Source organism: Glandiceps talaboti, chromosome 13, assembly GCF_964340395.1.
Source record: "Glandiceps talaboti chromosome 13, keGlaTala1.1, whole genome shotgun sequence".
NCBI lineage: Eukaryota > Metazoa > Hemichordata > Enteropneusta > Spengelidae > Glandiceps > Glandiceps talaboti.
In genome coordinates this window covers 7695999-7707575 of record NC_135561.1, presented here as the reverse complement: position 1 = coordinate 7707575, position 11577 = coordinate 7695999, and the positions used below count along the sequence as shown (strand labels likewise).

At 36.7% G+C, this 11577-nt stretch overlaps 1 protein-coding gene across 1 annotated transcript; it reads left to right on the top strand.

Moving 5' to 3' along the window:
- The first annotated feature begins 6083 nt into the window (after window positions 1-6083).
- On the top strand, window positions 6084-11577 carry LOC144444128 (uncharacterized). The gene is made up of 2 exons (XM_078133528.1): window positions 6084-6249; window positions 10950-11577. The coding sequence occupies exons 1-2, from the start codon at window positions 6139-6141 to the stop codon at window positions 11505-11507; spliced, it is 669 nt and encodes a 222-aa protein (XP_077989654.1). The 5' UTR covers window positions 6084-6138; the 3' UTR covers window positions 11508-11577.

Below are 11577 nucleotides of genomic sequence, written 5' to 3'. Positions count from 1 at the left end.
GCAGGCAGTTCTTCCGACCCATGCGCTTCGTACACCAAACATTATCAGAACCAGCCCGCCCTGGAATTCCAGCTAGCTAACTTGCTTTCACATATGGCAGAAAAACCACGACACTAAATACCACAATTTCAATGGGTGCGATTACAGAAAGCTTTAGGTTGAGTGATTTTGGAGACAATACGAGAGATGAATGGAGTTTTAAAAAAGATCACTCAACTATATCGCATACAGTTAATTCATCTGTAGTGTGCTGTTGTGTTCCCGATCCTTTTCTTGCGCAATTGTGTGAGGGAATGCCCTAAGGCACTACAGCGGTAAACAAAAAAAAATGGTTTTAGAGCTAGAGTGGCGTGTTGTGCTTGTAAATCTTATGTTGCTCAGAAAGAGATGTACATGTAGAACCTAACCCCCCCCCCCCTCCAAACCACTTGACCGGTACGGTACACGAACCTAGAATAGTTGTTTATTTTCTCTTTGTCTTGTTCTAACCCTACTTTAAGCTTCATTTAATTCGTCAACTTTGTAATATTATAATTGGAAAGCTATCCCTTTATTATCCAATCAGTCAAATTACCTCACCTTTTGTGACAAAATTCTATGTGTTCAAACATGCCCTATTTGCTAGTCTTTCCAGCTAAATCACGGACAAGGATGATAGCGTCTAAATCTACTCCCTTTAATACCCTAATACCTTTAAAAGCTATTAACTTAGACCATGGATGTATTAGTGATAATACATCCATGCTTAGACGTACCATAGTTGGTGGAGGGTCTATGGACGTACGCGTGATTATAATATATTAGCCTACCTGCAAACTTGAAGGGCACTATTCCACTATCCTAAGGCTGACATCTTGATTAGTTCAGCGAAAATTCAAAAAATCAAAATGTCAGTTAGGATAGCTGAATAGTGTAGTAGAGAGAGTTGTTCAAGTCTACAGGTAGGCTACTAATACACCATCCTTACGCTTCACCTATTGCCCCCCCCCCTCCTCCTGAAATCGACTGGGGGGGACACAGCGACCACTCAATAACGGCGTCACACTTTCGAATCCCAGGAGATTATTTGATATATATTTGGAAAACAATGCGCAATGTTTATACGCCAATAAGATGGTGTTTCTTTGAAAGAAGATTGTATACTGGTATGTCTTCTAGTTTTATAGCCAGAAGTTACAATGTTAATTTGTATGTGCCTATTCAAAGGTTAGATAAAGGTAAATTTCGAACCAGTCCCTTATAGGATCAATAACTTGTCTTAATTTGTGATAGTGAGTTAGTGACTGTGTTCTAATGGTATGCTCTGAGTTAGTCTAATTCATATACAGTATCGTTACCATGATTTACACCTCCACTGTTTATAATTAGTTACAAACCACGTTGGCATCCAGACTAGCTCTGAGTATAACCTGTAGTTGAAATTGCAACAGATATCTAGATAAGTGAGAAATTTTGATGTTTGACATTTCGACCGGACGAGTTGTGTGGTCGGCCGGGGGAGTTTCAGAATTGTGACAGTTCGGTGAGAAAGGCTATACAATGACAAGAAATTAATACTAGCTTATAGCTTAGGCGATATAGTGTATATGTATATCACTACATATATAATGACGAGGCGAGGAATTTTTATTTTCTAGTAATTTGCTGAGAAACATTGAAACCGGATTGAAAGAAACTAGTATTTTCATAGCACACGTACATCAATGACAAAGAAATGAACAGCAACAGGCCATTCAGGATCTACTATTGACAAGCGGCTCAGTTTGAATCAACGCTTTGTGAAATTGGTATTTTATTCATTTACAAGTCATTCATAGACTGATTACAGGTCTGGAGTACTTTTTTCCACAGAACATTGATTTGATGATAGCATGTTGACGAATACTTCACGTCTGGGTTATGGCGTAATGTTCAACAATACACGCGCGCGCACACACAGACGTACGTACATACATACATACATACATACATACATACATACATACATACATACATACATACATACATACATACATACATACATACATACATACATACATACATACATACATACATACATACATACATACATACATACATACACACATTGTATCTGACTACTTCAATTCTTCTCCAATGACATGCCATTATCTTGGTACACCTGCATTTTACAGTAGCAGGCTAGTTCTCTCGCATAAGTTTCCATTGAAGGTTGAGAAAGACTTTTGAAGATATAGAATATCTTAAAATAAGATGGATAATCTTTAGGTTTTATGCCGATAATTATGTTATGTACCTTGAAAAAAACACCTCCATCGCAGTGGTGTGATGATCGAGTTACTGTACTAAAAACAATGTTTAAATGAACACAAAATAGAGATATCGTGACCCCAAAATATGTAAGGTAAGAACAGTACTGACGCTCAGACATACCCAAAAATAGTAACACCCAATAACCACAAATTTACAGACTGTGTATCTTTAAAAAGTAACATTATATTCAAGAACCACATAAAGTTACACAGTGTTCTTCGTGTAACGACATGATCTGAGTCCATTTTGAAAACAATTCACTTTGATTTTCACTCCAGTCATGGTAGTAGTGAACTCCAAAGATAGCCTTGTCGATAAAACATAAACCTATCCCAATATATGTTTATATAATTCACCTCCGGGAATGTCTGTTTTTGTATTTCCTCTCGGATGTTGACTCGCCCTCCGTAAACATAACAAACCTATAACTTGATAGATACAATGATTATGGTATCAATTTTCTTTGAATTATACTTTCTTCTCACGTTGATACCTTTAATTCTCTGCATAGCCCTATTTCATTTTTATAATACACGAAATATACAACATACAAACTCTGAACTGAGAAATCTGATAGCTAAATAACAGCTGGATGTTGTATCAGTGCCGGAAACTAAACTCACTTAAACATCAAGTCCTGACAATGAGGGCGCTGTACGATACAATCACGTATCGGATATTACTACATTCATTAGATTGAATTGCTAGTCGAACTAAAGATTTGACGTTGTGAACAACAACAGTCATACAGTGCAATGCAATGCAATGATATCATATCATACGCAACGTAATAGAAGCGTCAGCCAACAACGAATCTTTGAGATCGAGGCTCCGTCTAGTAAACAGTAGCCCCATCTACACGTAGGTCGTCCTACCTGAGGCAGTCCCAAGTCCTACCTGAGGTAGGATAGATTTCTGTCTACACGTAGGAAGGTTACAGCGTAGATGTCGCGCGTTCCGTCCTGACAGTACATAGGACGAAGTCAGGAGGGTTTAAGGAAACCTCTCAAAGGTATCCTAAGTCAGGACGGTTTCAGGACAGGTTCAGGATGCGTTTGCGTCTACACTAGCTTGAAATTATCCTGAATCCTACCTCAGGTAGGATTTTTAGTGCCGTGTAGACGGGGCTAGTGTCTGACTGCATCATCCTAATCCTACAGTTTACCTCAGACTATGTCGTATTCACGCCAACAACAATCAACACACAAGAATTAATGTAACGTAAACATCATATATTGATCGCGTCACCTCAGTAGAAGGAAAGCTGTCTAATCAATTTGAAATACTGCGGTCAATATTTTTTCCGGTTTTTTGTTAACGTGGTTGCATAATCGTATTGATTAACCAACTCATCTTTCTCCGAAGAGAATGTAATGTCAATGCACGACAGTATTCAACAATTCAATTTGTAGCAGTGTCTTACTTATAAACGATACATGTAAAACGTTCTTCACATGGCACGATTGGAAAAATGTAGAAAAAGAAACGCTAGTCGTTATTCTCGAAGAAAGAAATTGTATTTTTGACATAGGGGGCGCTGTGTAGCTTGCCTGGTAAGGCATATATGTGTATTTTTCATGACGGAAAATATTGAATTAATCTTCCTTGGCAAGTGAATAATTCCACACAGTAAAATAGGATAAACGTCGTCATCCGTCCGAAGAAAACATACCCTGTAAAAAACAGATAAAGTCAGTATTGACGGCGTCGTTCACATTGTCATTTTTTGAGGGTCGTTTTTTTTTTGTTTTTTTTGTTTTATAGTTTTTGAATATCTGACTTACATGCTGTGGATCACTTATTATTATCATTGAACTTCATACAAAAGTAAAAAAAAATTGCTGGGATTGGGAATAGGAACCATGCCGTTTTTTAAAAATATAAATATGTTAATTTATCTCTCTAGCTTACTGGTAGTCGACTACACGATTTTAGTGAATATTAAATGTGGCCTTTTATTCTTTAATTGACAATGAAAAAAATATCCACTTGCCAAGGAAAATTAATTTGATATTTTCATATGAAAAATGAATATCATGTTGGCCTACTCCTAGCTAAGTAATTAAACGCGTGAGATGTTACACTGACATTTTCCATTCTCTGTGTATTCTATACTAAATTCATTCAATTACATAGTAATTGATGTGTCCTTACCCGGCTCTACTAGACTGGTGAGTTCATTGAACTTCTATGTATCGTCAGCTTATTTACAACGTTTTGCCGCCAATTGAACTTTTGTTAATTTCATATAGTGTCTATGTGTTAAGCTTATACAGAAACTCGTATGGCCACAAAGCAAGTCGGAAAATAACACTAATTGACGTTAAAGCTATTTTTGTTCACAATTTTTATCTGTAGTTTTGTCTTGTTTATAGTGCTGCTGCATTTGCTGAAGATGTGCATTTAAAACAGGTAATGCAGCTAGTCGGAATCTTATCGTAAGCTATATTAAGATAAGGAAATAACGTCATTAATCTACTGTTTTTGATAGCATTTCACACTATGTATATCATGCTAGCTACATCAAATATATATATATATATATATATATATATATATATATATATATATATATATATATATATATATATATCAAATCATGGAAGTATCACCAGCTTCCATGATCAAATTAAGAAATACAATTTAACGTATAATAAACAAAGATTTTAAAAACAAAATATGGTGTCAAAGAACGACTCCATTGAATAGGGTGTCATGGGCTAGCTCGATGCCGTTCAGGTTATATATATATATATATATATATATATATATATATATATATATATATATATATATATGGCATTGTACACTTGCAGTTAATACGATTGAATAGTATATACAAAACAAAACTAAAAGCAGACGAAACTGAGACGAGATCTTGAAGATGGTCGAAAAGAAGCAAATATGAAAACCCAAAAACTCAATTTGCTAAATCAAATCATGGAAGTATCACCAGCTTCCATGATCAAATTAAGAAATACAATTTAACGTATAATAAACAAAGATTTAAAAACAAAATATGGTGTCAAAGAACGACTCCATTGAATAGGGTGTCATGGGCTAGCTCGATGCCGTTCAGGTTAAAGTTTACACGATCTCATTATGTACATCCAGGTATGTTTACAATATTGCACCAAAGGACAACAGACCAGACATGTTTACACAGCCTAAGAAGGTCAACCACCTCTTGAATAGGGAAGCAATAGCAAACTTCTCACGCGAAGTGTATTCAACATGTTACTTACCCGCCTTTTGTTTTGTACAGAATATACCTGTCGCCTTATAATAGGAATCGCTATAAATGGTAATTTGTATGCACGGATTTTGTTGTATAATATGAAGCCTTTCAAATCTATGTTGCGGGGTGATAATCATTGCGTGAAATTTTGGGGATAGAATATCCAAGAGATTTTCAACAGATAAACAAACACGTACTGACGTAGGTGTAAAATACATAGGTACGCTGGCATTTCCGTGTTTACAGTTTCTGTTGCTGCTGAGTGTGTACGCCTGGATGACAGCACACGCTGACAGATGTCCTTTCAATTAAAATCGACGGTCATCTTGAGCGTAGCAGTTAATCCTGCGTGCATACTGACACAGATGGGGTTATTTTAGGTAATGCCGTGACCTTGGTGGGAAACATAACACTTTCACTGGGAAGTTTGTGTAACCTAACACTTTCTACATTATAAATTCATATGCAAATTAGACGTGACCTCCTCCTTTATCCTAAAGGTCAGCGTCGGATCGTGAGCTGGATACTATACTTGTATACGTACGTACGAGATACAACGGCGTTTACTTGTGCCACCCAACTGTAGAAAGAGAAGACATCTCGAAAAGATGTTAGTCCTCCGAAAATTATTGTCCAGGCGGAGACAAGAAACTACTGTCGAAAATGAAGTGCAAGTTACGACGGATAACAAAGAGAGAGAGGCAGAAGAGGCTGTTAAGGTATGATTTGTTTTATCGTATAGATATGATACATCAGTTGACGGTTAGTGCCGACTTACTCGTCGCCATTTTGATCGTCTGTAGATTTTTAAAACAAGGAAACAAATTAGGCGTTTCCATTGAGAAATGTTTATGAAAATACGAAAGCTGCCGTATTTCTAGATTCGCAAATAACTGTGTGCTTTTAGTGTCAAAACATATAGGTGCCCCACCCATCTCTCTCTCTTTCACATAGCAATTAGGATGACTCTTATAGCGCACGCTTTAATTTCCCAGCCATAGATTGGACAACACACTATCATCCTCATTAGAATCAGAATTACGTCGTCAGACCTAAGGCAAACATCAGTCGCGTCAAAATGTCGGGAAATATTGCGAAAAATTGAAATTATCACGCGATGTTCTCATTTTGTCATTTATCGTTCAAGACGACAGACGGTAGATTACTCGCTATGCATCCCCGCTCGCTCGACCGGAAAATTAAACAGCCCCAGTAAACCGTATTGACAGGGTATCAGCGTGTCGTGTCATATTGAATGATGTTATTAATCTAGGTGTGCAATTATTGGACAATGTGAAATTTTGATCAACCGCATAAAATAATGAACACGATAATTTTGTAGCATAAGTAGGTCAAAATGTTAATTAGCTAGCCATGATACAGACGACGCCATTTTAGACGAGGACGGGTTATAAACTGTAAGTTTGAATTGAAACGGATTTACTATACCCCGGGCGTTAATTCAAATGTTGATATCTTTAATTAAAACAAATTTGACTGGAAGCAAATAAGTCTGATTGGTTTGTCAGGATGGAAGCGAGTTTACAGTTTTGTTATCAACGTGATGGACGAAACCTTCCCACAATCAATACAACCTATAAAAGAAGGTATATGCATCTGTTAAATATACGTATTGAAAACGCTATATCACCTAATAAAATTTGATTTACGTGAATTCATCGAAGGTCTGGTTTAGTTTGACCTGGAAGTCTGGGTTACAGCATCTCTCTGAAAAGACGACGAACTCTCTTGAACTATTTTCAGTGGACCTAGCAAAATAACATGAATTGTTTTAAACCGCGATTGTCATTCTGTATAACCACTGTTAAGATCATTATATGCAGGTATTCTGAATAGACAATATCCATAGGTAGGTGTCAGTTGATTTCCATTTAGTCTCTCTGCGTCGAGTCATGATTATGTATCATGCATGTGTGATATTTATGCAGCTTTTATTAACACTCGTACCTCGTCGAATATGTAGACGTCATACTCCTAAAAAGTCATCGAAAATTAATTCGTGTGCTGTTGTATAAAACGCGATCGCCACTGAATTCATTTATTAGCGTATGCATATTTCAGATGATTTCCACGATGCATTCCCATGTGTGTGAAATAGAACCTCGTTCATCATATCACCGTACAACTGTTACATACCAGCGTCTTAAAGTAAACAAGTACGTACTCTATATCACCGTCGAGTCTAGTAGTTCTGTAGTACAGTGCATCACTGTTTTACTACGATAACAGATGAAGCATATGGTGACTACATTACACAAATACGTATGGCATCCAGGGTCAATTACTTTGGACGTAGTGGCTGACATATTTTAACAGCAATGTCTATATGTATGCCAAATTCATTTCAGTGAATTAATATTGATGTACGAATTCCAGCTGAGCCATATGTTTGATGAAATTAATCGGATATATAATTTTGGATCGCAGTAAATAAGGTTATTTTTATTTTACGACTCAAATGTTTCATCTGAATCACTTGGCGTCGGCTAGAACCACCAAACAAGGGGCACTATTCATAGAAATTGAAACTAAAGTCTTTTCATTATAGAAACTTTGCAGTAAGTGTTTGCCATGAAACCAACGTTTTAACGTAGCTCATTCAAATAGAAAAAAGAACTTATTTTCTTTTCGAGGGTCTGTTGGTAGGAAGTTGACACGCTGCATGACACCCAATGTGATTCTGGAGTAATATTTGACAACTGCTTTCCGAATTTGTTGAGCTTCAAAATGCGAATATAATTGAGACACAGTACAGTCTATAATTAATCACTGATAGCGGTAACTCCACTTCTCCATGCCTCACCGTCTAATAAAGATAAGTTGAATGAATTGTTTCCCTTTGAAAAAAATCATCAAATTCTGAGTTTCAATTACGTGACGAAAAGAATGGAAAAATGACTCTCCAGTTTTTCATTGCCGGGGAAGATCTACTTAAGTTGTTTTGAATCGGACAGTGTTCCATGTTACACTGACGGAAAAAAACATGTTTATTCTCACGTATCAACTCTGACTGTCATCATGGAATGAATGAAAACACACACTTTATACCAAGGTCAAAGGTCAAACGAAAACACACATTATTCAACGATGTAATACACTATATACGTGACCCCATGTAATCTTATCATCATTTATTTTCAATTTATTCTACAACAAAATAGAAATCGACCGAGGCTATCTTGCAATGGGTGGTCCTTCCTTGCGCTATTAATAACTCAATATTTTTCATATTATCTCGTTAACGCCCTTGCTGTCACTACGATGTGACCTTTGACCTCACTAAGGCTAATTTGCCCCCAGGGAAACGATGCTATTCACGTCACAACAATGTAACAAGTAGACATTATGTGATGTAGTTTGTATGCAAACCAAGTCGATATACGTACAATACTGCCTTTTCAGTGTGTAGTATAAATTATACACGCCAACACTAGACATAGGCTGTTGATAAAAAGTTGACGTACGCTGGAGGTCATTCATGGTCAACGCCGAAAATATTAATCATCAAATATGTGACGTTGGGTCGTTCGTGACCCAGGTCAAGTGATAAAAATTAATCAGAATTAAAAGTCCTTGTCATAAGTTAAAAATAAACTGACGAATGTCACCCCAATGACGTCATGTATCGTGTACCATTCCCGTTATAACACTTATAGCTTTCAATGTCTTCAATACATATATGTCAGCTGTCACACAGTGCCGGGGATTCATTTCACAATTATACACATTTTAGACTCACTGTATATGATTGTTAGGATATAAAAAGGTAATAAGCCAGAAGGGCAAGTCTTGGTTCATTGGCTCATAGTAGTACGATGTGTTGTAATGCAGTCAAGCGCACTTAACAACGTCTGTCATTTATAGTGACTTTTCAGTGTTTAGTGTTATGTTGGATTTCAATGAAGGTGGAATTATGAAATAATTTACTCGCCAATTAATTTATTCATCAATCATTTGACTAGATTTGAGATTTGAAATGATTATTGTCTCGACATCTGAAAAAATACAGCTTTCATTAATTTTGTTTGGGAGTTCTTCAAAAGTGTTGAAGGTTTTTGAGAACTCTCAGTGTGTTCTTGTTTGTTTGTTTGTTTGTTTGTTTGTTTGTCTGTCTGTCTGTCTGTCTGTCTGTCTGTCTGTCTGTCTGTCTGTCTGTCTGTTTGTTTGCTTGCTTGTTTTGTTTGCGTGTTCCGTTAATAATGACAATATGTGTGCCTGTCTGACTGTCGACGTCTGTCTGTCTCTCTGTGCCTTGCTGTTGGTGTATGTGTATGTGTGTTTGTGTCTGTGGAGGGGTCTGCATCAAAGTCGATAAAACAACATATGGACTGATGTATTAGTCAAGGAAAAACGTAAAGATGAAAAATTAAATATCAGATGATTTCAAAACCAACAAAAATGAATTATCCGATGTCGCAACATCAAAGAAAATGTGTCCTTGAAATATATGTAAAATGATTGCCCATGTGAATTTCCTTGAAATCTAATATTTTCCTCAATTATTGTCAATTATAACGAAGGTTAACATCTAAGTGATGGTTTGTAGGGGGGGGGGGGTAGAGGGGGTGGGTGAATCATGTGAGTGAGTGTAGTGAGATGATTCATCTCATAAAGTAAGGCATATATATCAGGAGTAGATTTCCATATACGAATTATGAAGTAATATTACACGTTACATGAATAATCAGTACCTTGTCACGTGACAACTACTATGACGCATTATAGGTGTCTAGTCAGCACGGTGATTATTTAGGATAAAACGGCTGGTCGTCAACATCTCGTTATTTTTGAAGATTTAATAGAATCAAACTTCAAAATCAATATAATTTGGCACATACATCAACTATAATAAAACTGACATAGTTGTTTAGTTTTAATGAGTAATTTGCATATTTAATGACTTTTCGATAATTAGGCAACATCTTATGTATGCAAGCTTCAAATTTCGTATTGTTTTACATAATTAATTTTCCAATAAAGCGGTATATCATGTATAACGCCTTAGTAACCTATAGCTTAGACTTTGCATTCCAACAATGTGTGTTAGCCCAAAAATCTATGGTTTGCCCTTATGGAAGGCATTCAGTGTATATCTGGTGTTTTGGTTATTACCACAAATCTATCAATATATAATAGTAGGAGCAAACTGACTAAACCTTACCAGTGACTTGTCTCGCGCGGTTTCGACCTTCTCAGTATAGTATGTAGTCTGAGGTTTCACCCATGAGACGTCCAGCCTCACCACTTGGTATAATTGCCTCTACTTTGCGGTTAAGAATACAAGCAGTTATATGTTCGATTGTCTGCTGTAATCTGTTTGTTTGTCATTTGTTTATTTGTTTACTTGCAAATGTTATATATTTTATACATAACCAGTTTCTTTTATTTTTCTCGGTAGATTTCACCAAAAAAGGAACAGAACGAGAAAATTGCAGAACAAAAGAAAGTGACCGAACAAAAGAAAGTGGTTGTACAGAAGAAGGTGGAAAAGAAAGTCGAAAAGAAAGTCGAAAAGAAAGCGGACAAGAAAAGTGTCAAAATTGAGCTGAATGAAAAAGCCGTGGAGGTGATAGATTACACGAAAATCGAGGCCCAACTCAGCCGAGTCAAATATACGGATTCCAGGTTTAAAATCGATCCTGATTTCAGCATTCACGCTGAAGATATCGAATTCCGAGTCCACTCGTCGCTACTTCGAGAAAAGAGCGAATACATCAAGAAAGCACTCTCAGCCGAAGATAGTAAGTGCGTTGATAACGTAGGAAGAGGTCGTGGTATTGAATTCGTCAAACCACCACCAACTGCACGTGCTTTGAGAATCCTATTGGACTTTGTGTATACTGACAAATTCAACGTACCGGAGGACGCCAAACAAGAAGTGTTCATCGCATCACGGATACTCAAGATAGACGTGAATGAAGATGCGTTAATTGGATGGGAAAATGGTAGCAAATGACACTTCATATTGTGACTTGTATACAGCATCGTATCATCAATTGCCGAGTTTTAAAAGACGTTCACTTGAC